An 18076-nucleotide genomic window follows, 5' to 3' on the forward strand; every position below is an offset into this window, starting at 1 on the left:
TCAGCCAGCCAAGACTCCACCACCTTAGCCGAAGGGAGCTGTGTGTCATACCCATCTTCTGTCACTCCAGATGCTCCTGCTCCTCCTACTTCAGTCATTCCACCAGCAATCCATAGGCGAAGCCATGTCCAAGAGACAACAGTATGCGCCCACAGTTGCTGGTGCTGCAGTCCCTCCCTTTTCAAGTGGTGGACTCTGCACCTTTCAGAGAACGTATGGCTTGTGCCGAGCCGAGGTGAAGAGTTCCAAGCCGTCATTTCTTTGCAAAGAAGGCAGTACCAGCCCTGCACAATTTTGTGGAACAGAAGGTGGGCCAGCCCTTGAGCCTGTCGGTGTGTACCAAAGTGCACAGCAGTGCCGACATGTGGAGCTGTAACTATGGTCAGGGACAATACATGTCCTTTACGGCCCACTAGTTGAATGTGGTTCCTGCACAGTCACAACAGCAACTTGGACAGGTCACGCCGCTTCCGCCTCCACCCTCTCAAGCGGTTGGTCCTGTGACAGTGTGCGACTCCGCCTCCTCATACTCCACCATCCACCAGCCTCTACTGCACAGACAAGTCTCAGTGCCCCTCCAGCATACCATGTGTGCAGGGCACAGCAGTGTCTCTTTTTCACAGGGTTTGCCTTGGCGAAGGGAGTCACACAGGGGAGGAACTGGCAAAAGTAACTCATCAAGAAATTGAATCATGGCTTACTCAACGAAAACTGGAAATGGGAACCATGGTGACCGACAACGGGAAGAACATCTTGTCTGAGACATGGCATGGCACGCGTGTTCAATCTGGTTGTCAAGTGGTTCCTGAAGTGTTCCCCCATCTGCAAGACATCCTAACAATGGGAAGGAAACTTTGCATGCACTTCAGCCACCCGTACACCGCAAAGCACACCCTTCTTGAGCTGCAGCATCAGAACGGTATCCCCCAAGTCACAAATGGCACGGTGCATGCTCACTTGCTTGCGTAGTGACTGCCGAACTGTTACCATTCGGCAGCAGGATGACTTCTGGCTCTCCACCTTATTGGACCCTCGCTACCGGCACAAAATGGGGGCCTTTTTAACACCCACTGAGAGGGAGGACAAACTGACCTACTATAGAGACATCCTACACAGTCAGTTGGCCAATGCCTATCTGTGCAATTGTCCATCCTCTCGCAGGTCTGACTCGGGGGGCCCTCTGCGCTCACCTTCCACTGCCATGGCTGCTGAGGAGGGGTGGGGTGGCAGGAGCAGTACCAGCTCCATCAGCAGTGCTACTCATCAGCAAGTCTACAGGGGCTGATTAGTAGCTTTCTTCACCCGCATAGTGAAGCAACTCATCAGCAGCAGGTACACCTGGAGCAGGATCTGAACCAGCAGGTGATGGCATACCTTGAAATGACCATGCCAACACACACAGAAGCTCCGTTGGACTTCTGGGCGGCCAAACTTAATTTGTATCTGCAACTAGCAGAGGTTGCCCTGGAAAAGCTGTCCTTCCCAGCCAGTAGCGTGCCATCAGAGCGGGTGTTTAATGCGGTGGGGGCCATAGTAATCCCAAGGAGAACTCGTCTGTCCACAAAAAATGTGGAGACTGACCTTTGTGAAGATGAATCAGGCATGGATCAGCCAGGATTTCCACCCACCAATGCCTGATGCATCAGAGTAGATTGACGATGGTGCCACACCAACACTTCCCAAATATGGTTAATGCAAAACATGTTTAAGGTGCTGCTCCCCAGTTACATTGTTCACCATCAGACAACAAGTAAGTATTGATGATATGCATTAGCTAAAACTAACCTTTTCTTATAATAAAATATATGTACTCAAATTTTTTTTTATATCAAACAAAAGGAAAGGTGTGCAAAAAAACACCATGTGCCACCTACACCACCAAGTTTTGATGTGATTGATTATAGGCATAGCGATGCCTATAATCTGCATGTCATACTGAATAACAGTATTATTTCACTAACTCAGCACGCTCACTATGCGTGTTAGGACAAGGCAAAGTGTTCTACACCCCTATTAAGGCTACAGAATATGGTCTCCTCATGCTTCCGCCACCTCCAGGCTGTGTCATTCAGCCCCTATATGGTCTCCTCATGCTGCTGCAAACTCCAGGCTGTGTCATTAAGGCACTATATTCTCCTCATGCTGCTGCCACCTCCATGCTGTGTCATTCAGCCACTAAATGGTCTCCTCGTGCTTCCACCACCTCCAGGCTGTGTCATTCAGCCACTATATGTTCTCCTCATGCTGCCGCCACCTCCACGCTGTTTCATTCAGTCACTATATGTTCTCCTCATGCTGCCGCGACCTACAGGCTGTGTCATTCAGCCACTGTATGTTCTCCTCATGCTGCCGCCACCTCCACACTGTGTCATTCAGCTACTATATGTTCTCCACATGCTGCCGAAACCTCCATCCTGTCATTCTGCCACTATATGTTCTCCTCATGCTGCTGCCAACTCCAGGCTTTGTCATTCAGCCACTATATGCTGCCACCAACTCCAGGCTGTGTCATTCAGCCACTATGTGGTCTCCTCATGCTGCCGCCAACTCCAGGCTGTGTCATTCAGCCACTATATGTTCTTGGGAAAATTCGCACATCTCTAGTTTGCATATCTGATGAAGGCATCTTGATGCTATCAACATTGACCTGATGCCTTGGATACAGCCACTGCTGCAACCAGCACCTGCAAAAGAACAATTTATTTCCATTTGATTAAGACCCACTTGAGTCTAAGAACCCTAAAAGCATTGTATAACATTGTAGGGTCATCTAGGAGGGTATCTACAGTATGTACATTTGAGCTGTTTGTAAGGAAAAGTAAATTTCAAAGTTACAGCAAAATGTATGGCTATGAGTATACGGATGGTACCTAGTGGTAACCACACTGCTTTTTAAATGAATATCCAAAGATTATTCCTTTTTGGAGGCAGATGCCTGCCGGTGTTTATATGCACACAGAGGTATCGAAAGACTGGTACATCTTGGAAAAGCAATGCCTTTTTCCAAGTGGTCCAAAAATTATCCCTTTTTGGGAATAACAACAGGATTGGCATCCTAAAAAGTGCACAAAAGTGACATAAAACCCTCTTTGCAGTTTTTTTTATTCACAATTAGTGTAAAACAAAAAAAAACTGTCACATTTCTATTTAATACAGGTTTTGCACTGACAGAACAGATGCTGAATGCTGCTGTAATGTCAGTTTTTCTGTATTTTGTATTTTCTGCTTTTGGTCCTGTTTAGACATTGTTTTGTCTGAACAGTTTCTGTGTTAATTCTCCCTTGTTTCGGAAGAGTTAATGCTTCCAGCCTATGGCATCCTGGGTGGGGTTTAGACTAGGGATCGACCGACTATTGGTTTGGCCGATATTATCGGCCGATAATCACTATTTTGGACATTATCGGTATCGGCAATTACCTTGCCGATATGCCGATAAAGCCCCGCCCCCAGCCAGAGACGACCGTCGCCGCTGCTGCCCCATTTCCTCCCCCCATTCTCTGCCCACATACCGCCGCCGCTGCCCCATTGCCTCCCCCCATCCTCTGCCCACATACCGCCGCTGCTGCCCCATTGCCTCCCCCCATCCTCTGGCCACATGCCGCTGCCCCATTGCCTCCCCCCCATCCTCTGCCCACATACCGCCGCCGCCCCATCGCCTCCCCCCCATCCCTGGTGTTATAATTACCTGTTCCCGGGGTCCGCAATCCTTCTGGCTCCTGCGCTGTTGCTGTGCGCTGCGTAATGACCAGTGACGTCCCCAATGCGACGTCACCATCAGTGCGCACAGTGACAGCGCAGCATGCCGACGGAGCCAGAAGGATCGCGGACGGGGGGGGCGGCGGCGGTATGTGGGCAGAGGATGGGGGGGCGGCGGCAGTATGTGGGAAGAGGATGGGGGGGAGGCAGCTCTATGTGGGCAGAGGATGGGGGGGAGGCGATGGGGCAACTGTGGTGGTTAGACTCAGGACCCCAGGACAGGCAGGGAGAGAGAAGCGGGCGGCGGAGGTCTCTGGCCCGGCAAAAGCCGCTCAGTTCATTGATTTATCAATTTATCAAATCAATGATCTGCAACGGCTTCTGCCCCGCCGGGGGGAGGTTGAAATAGCCGATAATTTATACCGGAATATCGGTATAAGTTATCGGCTATCAGCCGGAAAGGTGACAGATGATGGGTATCGGCCCTAAAAAAATCGATATTGGTCGATCCCTAGTTTAGACCATAGCTCTGCTGAAACTCTCTGCTGGTAATTAGATCTGTACTCTGACCATGTCTTGTTTATTATGCACCTTATCTATGTTTGTCTGAGCCTTTATCCTGAGTATTTACCATGTTTTAGTACATTTGTCGGGTTGTAGTATTTGTGTATGTTCGTTCTGCATTTGCTTTGGGTTTCCTTAGTCTGTAATCACACTGTGCATTTTGTCAGTCCTGTTTTGACCTTGTTTGATCCTGGATCTCCTAGGATAGAATCCTGTTCTGAGCCTTGTGCTAATCCGTCTATCTAGGAGTGAGTCTTGTGCCTGTACCCGTGTTTGCTTGTATTTAGGATTTTTGTTTCCTCCTAGGCCAGTATCCTGATGACTATGTGGAGAGTGCCGCTGGCTAGGAGTCTATTTGTCTTTGGTATTGATGTCCCTCCATGCTTGGAGTGGGGTGTCTATTGTGTTCCTAGTTCGGAGACCAGTGTGAACAGTGCTCTTGATTTCCTGACCCGTTTAGTGTTCTGGCATTCAGTTTACCTGTTCATCCCCTGCATCGCCTGGTTTTGTCTGCTATAAACTTATCCCCATATCTAGTCTTGATCTGTTCATATTATCATATCTGCCGTTAATCTTGATTCCGGTTTCTGAACTGTATGTTATTATGCTATATCCTGCCTTGTTTGTATTTATATATCTGTTTGTTGGTTCCATTATGTTCCTGACTTGTTTCCCGACATGTACAGTTCTGTCTGTTTTGTTGACTTTGATGCCCATGCACTTTAGCGATAGGAAGGGATTGGCTCCAAGTTGTTGATCCGTCATTTAGGGCGGATGGGCAAGTAGGCAGGAAGAGTGGTTTATAGAGACAGCTTTAGGGCTCACTTCTCCCTACCCAACGTTCATGACAGCTGCTTTACTACAATTATTATATGTGTGGTCCTATTGCTATCTGTGTTGTTCACTGCTTAGTGTCCCTCACAGAGATCTTCACCTAACACCGGCTATCTCTAAAATGGCTTCTGAAGCTATATGCATAGGCTTTTATAGTGGCTCTGCCATCACCCCCCATACTGCCTTTTGATTGGCTGCGAGAGCTGTTTGAAAGGCATTATGGTCAATTCATTCTTCCCCCTTACTCCTTCTTCTTTTTGCCATGTGGCTGATATTGTTACAGCAGATTCTGCCAAACCACCCAAAGTTCGAATTTTAGCTGCACCGAACTTTTAGCAAAGTTCTGAGCGATCTATACACATGCACTCTTGGTACAACTGGGCATGCATGTGCTTTTAAGCAGGAGAAGGGAGAAAGCTGAATGTAAAACACCTTTAGTGGTTTATTTCTCTGAGAACACAAGGATCAGGCATGTTAAAATCTAACTGCCATCTATCCTTCTATGGCCAACATCACCTCTCAGGGGGCAGGTACACATAGATGGTCGGCCGGAATATAGAAATGCTTTATCTAAAACAGCTCATGTAAGAAAACCTACTAATGTGTCCAAATAAACCAGTTCCATATATTACAGTTGTTTAAAGGGTTACTCTGCCCCTAGACATTTTATCCCCCTTTATCCCCGCGATCTCGGCTGCGGCATCGGCCAGACATCCAGTGCATGGAGCGAACTTCGACTGGCAATGCGGGGGTGGAGACTCGTGATGTCACGGTCAAGCTGCTTGTGACATCATGGCCATGCCCCCTTAATGCAAGTGTATAGGAGGGGGTGTGTTGGCCATCATGCCCCCTCACATAGACTTGCATTGAGGGGGCGTGGCCATGACATCACGAGCGGGGTGCGGCCGTGATGTCACGAGCCTCTGGCACTGCACCCAATGCTCTAAGCGAATGCCGGGTGCAGCAGGGAGATCGCTGGGGTCCCCAGCGGCGGCACCCCTGCGATCAGACATCTTAAAGGGGTACTCCGGCCCTGAGACATCTTATGCCCTATCTAAAGGATAGGGGATAAGATGTCTCACCGCGGCCCCTCCCCCTCTCATAGACTTGCATAGCTGGGGGGGGGGGTCATCACACGGGGACGGAGTCGTGACGTCACAATACTCTGGCCATGTGGTCACCACCCGGCTGTTTGTGAGCTGGCACCGCTACGTGCAGCTCAAACAGGTGGGTGGCGAATACAAGATTGCGGGGGTCCCCAGTGGCGGGACCCCCGCGGTGAGACATCTTATCCCCTATCCTTTGGATAGGGAATAAGATGTCTCATGGCCAGAGTACCCCGGCTTTAAGTGCTTGGTTGCACTGATGGTTGCTAGTATGAAGCCACCAGTTATTCAGCTATTAACAGGGTATTCCAGCCAAAAAGCATTTTTTACCTATTTATTAGGCCAATGTGACCTCAACCAATTGCTAGACTCTCAGCCCCACAGCTTTGTCTAGGAGGTAATGAATGCATGAACATTGCATAAGGTTTCAAGGCAACCCTATTGAGAAAACAAATCACAATTTGCAATATCCACAATTGTACACAAAAAAATCTGAGCACTTACTACTGATACTAAAATTTGTCTTTATTTTAAATCCAAACACATATAGGGAACACCAAAGAGTTAATTAACATACAATCAGGTGGGACTGGATGTCAATGATACATAAAATGGTCAAAAGAAAGTGCAAAATTCATATATACTAACATGAGGTGGGAGACAGAGGTAGGTGGTATATTGCTATTAGCCCTTTATTGCACAATCAATGTAAAACAAAAAGTGGGGTGCACTATATCAGGCTTGTAAACTTCCTACCACTCTCCTAATGTGCTAATGTAATATACCATACTATGATTCTAAGATATTGCACTCACCCATGTTACACCCAGGCACCACACGTTTCGACGTACGTTTCGTCAGATAGACTTTTTCAAGGAACAGCATAATAGGGCCAATAAATAAAGCCAATGTGTTTGAATTTTTTTTCCAGATTTTTTGTAGTCTCATGAAATACACAAGATTTCATATGACTCTATAGGAATATATTATACCCAAAGTATTCTTATTCTAGTCTGTTCCTAAAAGGCAAATGATCAATTTATCATAACCATCTGTGATTAGGACATAGGTGGAAAGTTCAGTGACGGGATTTGTATGGGTGGATGGGGGTCACATAGGAGTGTCTGGCATTAGATCCACCAATTGTAAACCCTGTTATTTTGGATAAATGATAATTAATCACTATAGTATAAAGTCTTTAAGTGCTGTGAGTTTATGATTTATTTCATCATGAACAGAAAGTGCAGGAGATCCAACATTAAATACTGAACCCAAATATAATAATGTATTGTAAAAAAAAAACAATGTGGAAGATTTAGCAAATACGCCAAATTATTGGTGTACTTTACACCAGAAAAGTAGCGTACATGCTGTGCACCCCACTGGGACACTTTTACGCCTGACAAAGGGATGTGGCCTAATGGATGTCAGACTTTAGATGCAACTCTGAGCTCTAAATTGCACAAAATTTAAATGACATTCTGGAGCTACTTAAGACATCCAATAGGTTGTATAGGCTTAGACAAATGTATCACCAAAATTATCATATAGTTACAGTGATTGCTGATGTTGGTCATTAATGGTGAGTGTCAGCTCCTGATAGAAGCCAGTGATGTAAAGTTTTCTGGGATCCAGAGGATTGTAACACTTCCCCTCCACAGCCAACAATGTCCTCATTGACTGGGCCATCTGCACACCTCCTTCTTGCCTTTTACAGTGGATAAGAGGGCAGGGTATGAGTTGTGGTTGCACACTGGAAGGCATGCGGTCCCACCTTGCTTCTCTGCTTTAAGAGAGAGGCAGGGAGGAGAGAAAGGGATGCCTTAACACTGGACTTGATGTGGTCCCACAATCCTCTGGGTCCTGGAAAACTTTAGAACACCAGCCCTTGCCGTATATGAAGCCAGTTTACCTCCTGAGCTCGCTTCATAGTCCCCAAGTGCGCTCAAGCTGTAATTGTGCGCTGTGTGTCGCCAAGAATGGTCAGAACTTTTTTTTTACACACAGCTTGTTTCTGACTTTTTTTATTTTGCATTGTGCACTTCACTTTCCCAAAAAGTGGGCATGGCTTAGATGGAAGGATTATATGCACATGTATAGGCATACAACTGTATATGTTCAAATGTTGGGCTGATCATTAAAAACTTCCGTAAGGGAACTGGCCCATAGGAGCTTTTCTAGCATTCACTGGATTTATATGAGGGACCTTCAAAAAGTTTCTACACTTTTTGAAATCTATTTATTTGAATACAAGTTACATAAAAAACAAATTACATCTTTTTTTTACATAGCCACCTCTTTTTGCAATGCAAGTCACATAACACACTAAGACACAACCAATTACTACTCCTCGCACCTTCTCCGTTTCCAACAAAAATATAAAAGTGTGCATAGTTTTTGACTGTCCCTTGTAAATCCGTCAGTATTTGTGGTGGGAGAAGCGAGAAGTGACCGCCCAGGTGACGTTTCGCCTCATTCCCAGACAGATTCTAAAGTTCTAATCACACGTGATTTTGTGCAAAATCACCTGTGTGTATTTGCTGCAGAAAATCTCCTGCAAATTTTGCTACCATTGACTTCAATAGGTTGGCTGAAAATCTGCAAATCTGTCACTATTGCAGATTTTGACGCATTTAAGTCAATGGTAGCAAAATTCTCTGCGTGAACGGACCCTTGAAGGGGTATTCCGGGATTTTTTATTTATTTGACTATGCTACAGGGGCTGTAAAGTTAGTGTAGTTCATAGTATGGTGTCTGTACCTGTGTTTTATGGTGGTCTCACAATTCTTATGTGATTTTTGCCCCAACATTTATTTTAACAGCATACAAATGAGTGTTGGCTCAGGTTTTCCCAGGTTGCAGTGCGGCCTGAGACATTACATAACTAGTCAGGTGTACAGAGGGAGCCTGTCTTCTTCCATGGGTGGAGCGACCACTGGGTGGGAGATCATTCTACAAGAATTCTAATTTTGCAACAGCTGGAGGCACATTGGTCAGAAAACACTGGTCTATTGCATTGAAGGGAGCACAGGTGTGTTTCAATGGGTGGAGTGGCTGATGTGTGGGAAGGAGAAAAGTGACCTCACACTTACAAACAAGGAATCATGGATTTGTAGTTTGAGAAAACGAACTCCAACAGGAAATAGCCAGTTCACAAAAACGATACTCACGTCATTATTGTTGACTCAAAACATATCGATTGAGCCCCAAGACAGGCATGGATTCTTCTTAAGCATGTCCATTACTGTTTGGCAGGTACGTACTAAAATAACCTTATGTTGGATAGCCCCTTTAAATATGATTTCAGAAACATTACAGCGGTTCTGAGTGAATCACAGATGCTTCTAATAAAGAAGTCTGTGACTGTTTCACACTTTCCCTTTAATACAGTATATCCCTTCAAACAAATTACAAATACAATACAATTTCCACAATTACTATAATATAATCTTGAGATGATGAGAAGATTTCTGGCTTCATTGTTGCAGTAGAATTTGCAATTAAACATGATGCAATCGGGGTTAGAAAGATTCATCCAACAGATAATGATAACTTTATTAAGTTTTTGTTATGAAATCAGGGAGTTAGCAGAAGTGTCCCACCCTATATGTAGTATATATGGATGGAGCTTATTGTCATATTGATGGAGAGGAATATTTATTGCACTGAGAACACAAGTAACAGGTAAGTATTCTACATTAAATGCCCAACATGACAGACAGTAAACCTATGGTTCTAGGTTAGAATAGAAAATAGAATGTTGTGATCATTTATTCTTTCATTTGTAATTTTGTTGTTTTATGTTTATAGTGTCTATATGGAAGTTGATATTGAGCATTTATTGATCAGTTTGTGCTGTATAGATTTAGCCAGAGGTGTTATAACACTGAACTGAAAACTACGGTATAGCCAGGATGTGGACCACTTTGCTCCACTATTAGGCCCATTTTCTCTCTTGAAGGATCCCACTGCACATATTTTTTTCCCTGCTATTTATCCTACTATTACAGGAGTACTCCGGTGAAAAACTATTTTTTTTCATCAACTGGTGCCAGAAAGAATTGTAAATTACTTCTATTTCAAAATCTTAACCCTTCCAGTACTTATCAGCTGCTGTATGCTCCACAGGAAGTTCTTTTCTTTTAAAATTTCTATTCTGCAGGATAGGTTTGTTACAGGGATTTGTTCCTGCTCTGACAGTTCCTGAGACAGCCAGAGGTGTCAGCAGAGAGCACTGTGGTCAGACAGAAAAGAAATTAAAAAAAAAAAAGGAACTTCCTGTGGAACATACAGCACCTGATAACTACTGGAAGGGTTAAGATTTTTAAATAGAAGACATTTACAAATCTGTTTACCGTTCTGGCACTAGTTGATTTAAAAAAAATGGTTTATCACCAGAGTATCCCTTTAATACCCCATTTGAGGCTATGTTTCTAATTTGTACATAATATATTAAAATCATCTTTTATAACTAGTATGTTGCCCTATTCACCATATGTGTTCAGGGTTGATTGTTTTCTTATTCTTAGATACAAGATGTCTTCCTATCTCAGTGACTGCAATATCGATGCTGCTCTGAATGAGTGTCAAGGTAAATCTTTATTTTCTTTATTTTATTTTCTATAGGTAATGCAAATAAATGTTGATTTATTTTAATACAGCTTTTTATTATCACTGCATTGAAAGGTAGATAGATAGACAGATAGATAGATATGAGATATATAGATATGAAATAGATAGATAGATAGATAGATAGATATGAGATGGATAAATAGATAGATAATTAGAAGAAAGAGTTGCAAGGAAAGTTGCATAGCCCAACTTTAAGATAGAAAGACATTATAGGAAAGTATTCAGACATTATGTAGATACATTAAGGAAAATATATCTGCTCAATTTCTAAAAAGGAGGAACTAAGTAAACAATAAAAACTAGACTCAAATTACATGTCTGCTACTGCTAATATGATCGCTAGAAGCCAATCTATAAACTATAGAGGCAGTAATTCTAGAAGACCCTGAATATGGATGAACTTAAAGTTCTCTTCCATTCTATGGAGTGAAGTGCCATATGGTGTATGTATATTTTAGAAAACCAGCATGGTGTTCTGACATAGCTGTGATGTGCCCATAGGCATGACTAAATAAAATATAGTCTATTTATGACTACGATGGGTCTGCTTCACTGCAGTATATGTTTAATTTGTGGGACACAAGAACATAGTCTACTAATAACACGTCCTGCTGCGCATGCGCTGCGCAGTGTCCGCCTCTTTCATTGGTCAGGCTTTCAGCATATTGAATAATACCAGCCATCATTACTTGGTCTATTCTATGATTGGAAATACATCTGTACATCTTTTTATAGGGGCCTCATTTTGTTTCCTGGGTCAGTCTTATTAGCAGGATTTGCAGTGAATGTGAATGTGTACCCTTGAGATATCCAAGGCTGGGGGTTAATGCATATACATTTTTGACAGCAGTAGGTGTGGTAAAAATCAGCAGCACAACTGGATTTTGATTAGCTATGGATAGACATATTCTTTATAATACCTGTTTATTTGACTGTTGCCAAAAAAAGAGGTAAATTATATCAGTGCAACTGTTTCTTCATAATGAACTATGACCAACTGGTCACAAGCTTTAGTAAAACATGTTAGAAATAATGTGGAAATTAATATAATCCATCCTCTCTGAAACATACATGTTATTATGGGTATGTAGGCCATATGGTAATCTTCTATGTATTATTGGTAGTGCACATGGATAACTGTACATCTTTCTGACCAGATAAGATATATGTATATCTGGATGCTCATGTTAAACAATATTATCTAAGATGGATGAGAGCATGTTGATAATGACACTTTGTTGTATCTGAGGATACACTCCTACAGCCAATCCTGACAATGTTTATTGTTTTTTGAGGACCAATAGCAATTTTAATAGATAATAATTTAAAGAAATAATGTTAAAAGCTGGAAAAAAAATTCAAATCAACTGGTGCCAGAAAGTTAAACAGATTTGTAAATTACTTCTATTTAATAATCTTAACCCTACACTCTATGTTTGATCTATTCATCCCTATGGGCACAACATGGGAGCATGGCGGTATATGTCTGAACATAATTTTGCTGGTTTGCTTATGCATTTCTGTAGAATATGGTGCTTTACTAATATTATCTTACCCTTATTCATATACTCATAATATATAGATGACATTCTTTCTTGTTTTATTGCTGAAGACTTTGTAAACACCTGGAAAACCTTATGTTATTTTACAAACATTAGAAGAACAAAGGCTGGACTGATATTATTTATTTCTGGTTTCAGAACCTGGGACCTTTAAGGCAATGAAATTCTTCCAGACCTCTGAGATTAATAAACTGACACCTCCACAAGTTAAGGAAATCTTTCAATTACTGGATAGTAATGGAGATGAAAGTTTGGATAAAGATGATGTTAGGTAAGAACTTAATTATTCAAAGAAGTTTAGTTATAGCATACAAATGTATGAATAATTATCAGTGCCATGTCAAACTGGTGATCATGTGACAAAAACTATTTCTATTTATACTACAACTGCAGTTATATAGAGGCACATTTATCAATGTTTGCTTATGTATTCTTTTTTTGTTGTAATTTTTTCCTTACTTTTTTTTTGCTTATATGCGACGTATTTATCAACTGGTTTCAGCCTGTTGATAATTTTCTTTCACGTAAGCAATTTTTCCTTTTTTACTTTGGTAGTAGCTTTTTCTGCTCCATGTTTGAGCTGGAGTAAATTTAGTCAATTTTTAACGCTGTTGCGACTTTTTTTTGCGCAGTTGCGACTGTCGCAGTTAATAAATACCTGACTACCCGTAGTCCATTTTAAAATTATTACTACATAGTAAATTTTAGGAAAACTTGCTTTTCTCGCTTTCCAGTCAAAATGTCGCACGAAAAATCGTGTAGTCGCAGTTGCGACAATTTTGCGACAATTATAGTAAAGAAAACCTGACTAAACCCGTTGATAAATGTCCATAATAGAGATTATGTTGAACATTTTACCATTTATTATGCATAATAAAAATGAATTTTGTCGCAAAAAAAAAGCACTCTTTTGCGCAGAAATCTTAAGAATATTTTCTTCTGTTTAGTGATTTCCTTAAAAAATTCCAATCAACAGCCAGACCGCTAACAGGTCAGGAAACATGCAATTTCTTTGCTGAAGGTGATCCCAACCAAGATGGGAAAATTGGAGTCAATGGTAAGTGGAGCATTCCAGGGAAGGATTGACTTATCACAAAAATATAGGAACTTACTGTATTATCTGTTTTTTTGTATCCTCTACATTTTAGGCTTATCATTTAGAGTAGATAGAAACAGTTAAAAAAAAAAACATTTCTTACGTTGAATAGAACTCTAGAACCTTTTTTAAAGAATTCACATTTTTACATTCATTAGCTCTTAAAAGTACATTTCTACCATTTAATATAATTTTTGCATCCAACATTCTGTGCTAATGTTTTTTTTTTATCTCATACTTCTGCATTATGAACTCTGTTATTTTATACTAATACAGAGCTCCACATGCTCTGCCTAGTTGAAGAGTCAAATGATATTATTCTGTTTGCCTGCAGTGACCTATATGGGGAGCTTATTGAATACTGTTTATAAATAAGACTTTAGAATAAAACAGTATGCGGTACTCTCTCTAGAGGGAGGAGTCTGCAGAGTATTTGGAGCTTAGTATGAGAGGCAATGAAATCCAACATCTAAGCAATACTACACTACATTCTACACTAAAATCTCAGGATTTAGAACCTATATAGACCTAAACAAAACAAATGGTGGGTAGGGACAACTCCATTTCAGCTTGGAATTATATGTCGCCACATAAAATGCATGGCTGACCAGGTAATACATACAGAGTAGGGCTCTGCCGTAATAGATAGGTGACTTTTGCGGGGGACCCCTTTTTATGACATCTATATGCTCTAACAGACATAGTAGTCTAGTTCGGAAAAACATTTAGGTTTTGTTCACTCAGGGCAGTGTCCTCACAGAAAATCATGCTGTGCTAGGACCGCTCAGAAATGCACCGTCTCATAGACAGCAGATTTCTGTGCTTGCAGAAAGAATAGACATGTTTTTTTATTTCTGCAGACACCGGACTTTGAATTTCCATGCGAGATGTTTCCGGTGTGGAAATTCTGCTATATGAACAGCAGAATGGGAATCCCTGTGCAAAATTCCAATGCGGAATTCCATCGTGTGAACATAGCCTTAGATATCATTTACTATGCAGAATGTCCGCCCGGAGATATTCTGGGCAACAATTTTGTCTGGAGGGGGCTTCAGCAAAACAAGGACCATTTGAAAATGCACCACCACAATAGAGGGCAATGTATTTCCCAGTGGATTCCACTGAATATATGAACATGCTCATGTAGGGTGAATAGTGCAGCAGAATTCCACTGAGAACAATGGGAGGCTGCTGCACCAAATTTTCAAATGAAATTCTGGAGTGAAATTCCGCACGGAAAATATGCAGTGTAAATGAGCCCTAATAAAGAAAAGTTACTTTATTGAGAACATTAACCATTGGAACTCAGTTTTTACAGCCTACGCTTCACTAGAAAAATGAAAAACAGAACCTTTCTAGTGGACATGTGGGACACTTTTTACAGTTTGTAACACCAACATTTCTCTCCCGTCTATTCTACACAGATTGGTGCGGAGAGACACAGCTCACACTATGCCAAGGGTTCTCAACTAGGGGTACGCCAAGGGTTATGCGGAGAGTATGACAATTCACTGACCGGCCATACATTGGCTAGTATTTGTCAGCGCAGGGGATTGGATGCCGTGGACGCAGCCACATTATGTGAGCTGCAGTGGCTGCCGGGCCTGACGTGTGACATCCCTGATGTTGCGTGGAGGTGGCGGCACAGCGCTGAAGCACGTCACCCGTTGGTGCGGCCCTCCAACTCCCGCTAAATGGAATAGGCACAGGCCTGGTAAGCATGGTAAACTAAGTGTAACACCGCAGTATGGGAGGGTATTATTGTATGTATCTCATATATTGGCCCAGGGGGATCGGAGGGGGGAATAATGGCACAAGGGGGATCAGATGGGGGGGGGCTGGCTCCTTACATGACAGCTATGAGCGCCTCCTTACATGAAAAGAAAGGTAGACAGCGCTCCATAGTGTATTACCAAGCGGTGCACTGGGGGAGGGAGGGGGAGACAATTGCACGCTTACCCCCGGAGGTTACACTCCACCAAGTGCAACAATGGATAATAGCAGGAAAAACAAAGTGACTGCAGCCTTTCCACGTCCTGTGCAGAAATATTGAATGCATCCTCCGGTGAACGACGGGATAACAAGGCGCTGACACGGTAGTAAAAGGGAACTGACGTTTAAACACCCATGATGCAACGCGTTTCACAGTACAACTGCTTCATCAGGCATCCTGATGAAGCAATTGTACTGTGAAACGCGTTGCATCATGGGTGATGAAACTTCAGTTCTCTTTTACTACCGTGTCAGCGCCTTGTTATCCCGTCGTTCACCGGAGGATCCATTGAATATTTCGGCTCCTTACATGACAGTGCGCTCAGCCTAAAACGGGCCGAGGCAATACATCACTGCGGCCGGCGATACGTTGACCGCAGCATGACGTTTTGAGCCTCAGAAGCAGCGGAGGAACGGGACGCCGATACCAAAGCAAAGTAGGAAGGTGAGTCAAAGTTTGTTTTGTTTGTATTTGCAGCCTGGGCACAGGGAGACATAAAAGTTTTAGACTGCATAATTCCTTTAAGATGGAGGGAGGGTGGGGATAATGGCAAAAGGGGATCAGAGGGACGGGGGAATAATGGCACAAAGGGATTAAGATGGAGGGGGGGGGGAATAATGGCACAAGGGGATTAAGTATCGAATTAGAAAGGTAAGCACACGCCATTATGAAATTAAACACTTTTAAACTTATTTTGGCCGCGGGTACCCCTTGCGTGTAAGTTCTGTGAGAACTTATGCGTGAGGGGTACCTGCGGAAATACTTTAACCCTTTGGGGGTAGTCACAAAAAAGGTTGAGAACCAGTGCACTAGGCAGTACAGTTGCCAAGGCAAACATGGGAGGCACAGTATGGTTGCCTCTGTACTGTACTGCCCAGTGTGACCTGCGTCTCTCCACGCAGACCTATGCCAAGCAAAGCAAATGCTGAATGAACAGTCATAAGTGAACATTAAGATCTATCTCTGTCTTCACTGTACATTGTTCATCAATTCTTTATTCTCCTTTGTCTTTGCAGAATTCCAAGACATGGTTCAAAAGTCAGCGAAGGAATGAGCAAGGAATTCTGGGTTAGAATAATGTCATTGCCACTCACTGGTGTATGGTTCCAGTATGGCCTTTTTATAGAAAAAAAAAAACAAGATGTACTATCAACTTATAACAAATAAAAAAAATATATCATAATATCAGTATTGAGAACAATATTATGTGTCATGGTCAAGCCTCTGTACATGAGCATGGGCCTACAGTGTTACTATTGAATTTGGTTAGGGCCAATCTAAGGCAATCTTCACCTTATAATGCCCCTCACAGGGGTATTGACTTTTTGCAGGGAATCCCCATGTCATATCCTCTGCGCTACTCTTTCATAGTAACCAACGATGACTTGCAGAAGATATTTCAAAGTGAGATACCAAGACTGATAAAAACAAGTGTATTCATACAATTCTGATGTCAGGCCTAAAACCTTCACAGATCAGCAAAAACCAAAGAACCTTGTTGTGCAGGCAAAGTGAGGCAGTACTTAGCAGGTTTAAAAAGTCGCTGTCATGCAAAACAACTTCCCTCCAATTGATAGTATATGATCTTCAACCATTTGATAGTATATGTGATCTTCAACTTATCTGTAAATTATTTCATTTACCAAATTGGACTTGTGCTATGTGCAGGACCGGCAGAGTGAAAGAGAATGACCCCGGGCTGTGTGCATGCAAGCTGAGCCTTTATCCATCCTGTAGAGCAGTGTTTCTCTACCAAGGTGCCTCCAGCTGTTGCAGAACTACAGCTCCCAGCATGCAAGCTGAGACATTCTCCATCCACTAAAGCACTGTTTGCCAACCAAAGTGCCTCCAGCTGTTGCAAAGCTGCGATGACCAGCATGCTCAGAAAGCCAAAAGCTTCACCCTGGTTGGAATACACTGCTTTAGAGAAAATGCACTACTCATGAAAGTCAGATCAAGGCCTTCTTCCCATCTCAGCAGCAGTGCTTATTGTAACCCCTTCCCTGCTGTGCAGATGCTGTTTCCTTTCTTTCTGCTATGTGCTACACTGATCTGCAGAAGCCTTTAGATAATTGCTTTGGCAAATCCCTTAAGGGGGACTAAAAGAGAAATGTTTTTTAAAATATAGTAGAATCCCTTCAATTAAAATGTAAATCACTTTCATTTTCGGGAAAAAAAATACATAGTATCTATATATAGTATATATAGTATATATAGTATCGATGAAGTAAGTGAAGTACTTTTTGATGAACACAGCTATTGAGGGGACTTGTGAGGATTGGTCTGGGTTCCTGTATATCCAACATGAAGACCGGGGTTGACATGGAGAGTGAGCCATAAACTGTCCCTAAAAAAAAAAAAAAAAAAAAAGCACTCTTCCTATCTACTTGCTCATCCGCCATAAACGACGGATTGACAACTTGGAGCCAGTCCCTTCCTGTGCTAAAGTGCAATGGGCGTAAAGGTACACAAATAATACAGTACATAGTCGGGGACAGGTCAGAAATGTAAAGGGAATACAAAAACCACCAGATAAACCAGGCAGTATATAAATACTAACAAAGCAGGATAAAGCATACTAATATACAGTTCA

At 42.4% G+C, this 18076-nt stretch overlaps 1 protein-coding gene across 4 annotated transcripts in view; it reads left to right on the forward strand.

The window, feature by feature from the left end:
* The window catches only part of LOC130284196 (oncomodulin-like), a 52174-nt gene extending 35551 nt beyond the window's left edge, over positions 1-16623 (forward strand). For 3 of the 4 annotated variants that reach the window (XM_056534308.1, XM_056534307.1, XM_056534309.1), the window contains 4 exons: positions 10730-10791; positions 12533-12665; positions 13342-13451; positions 16500-16623. In XM_056534308.1, coding sequence (XP_056390283.1) covers positions 10737-10791; positions 12533-12665; positions 13342-13451; positions 16500-16537 — 336 coding nt within the window. In that variant the 5' untranslated portion in view covers positions 10730-10736 and the 3' untranslated portion in view covers positions 16538-16623. Of the gene's footprint in view, positions 1-10705; positions 10792-12532; positions 12666-13341; positions 13452-16499 lie in introns of all 4 variants that reach the window. The other variant, XM_056534310.1, reaches the window with a different exon arrangement.
* The last annotated feature ends 1453 nt before the right edge of the window (positions 16624-18076 follow it).

The sequence above is a fragment of the Hyla sarda genome, chromosome 8 (assembly GCF_029499605.1).
Source record: "Hyla sarda isolate aHylSar1 chromosome 8, aHylSar1.hap1, whole genome shotgun sequence".
Taxonomy (NCBI): domain Eukaryota; kingdom Metazoa; phylum Chordata; class Amphibia; order Anura; family Hylidae; genus Hyla; species Hyla sarda.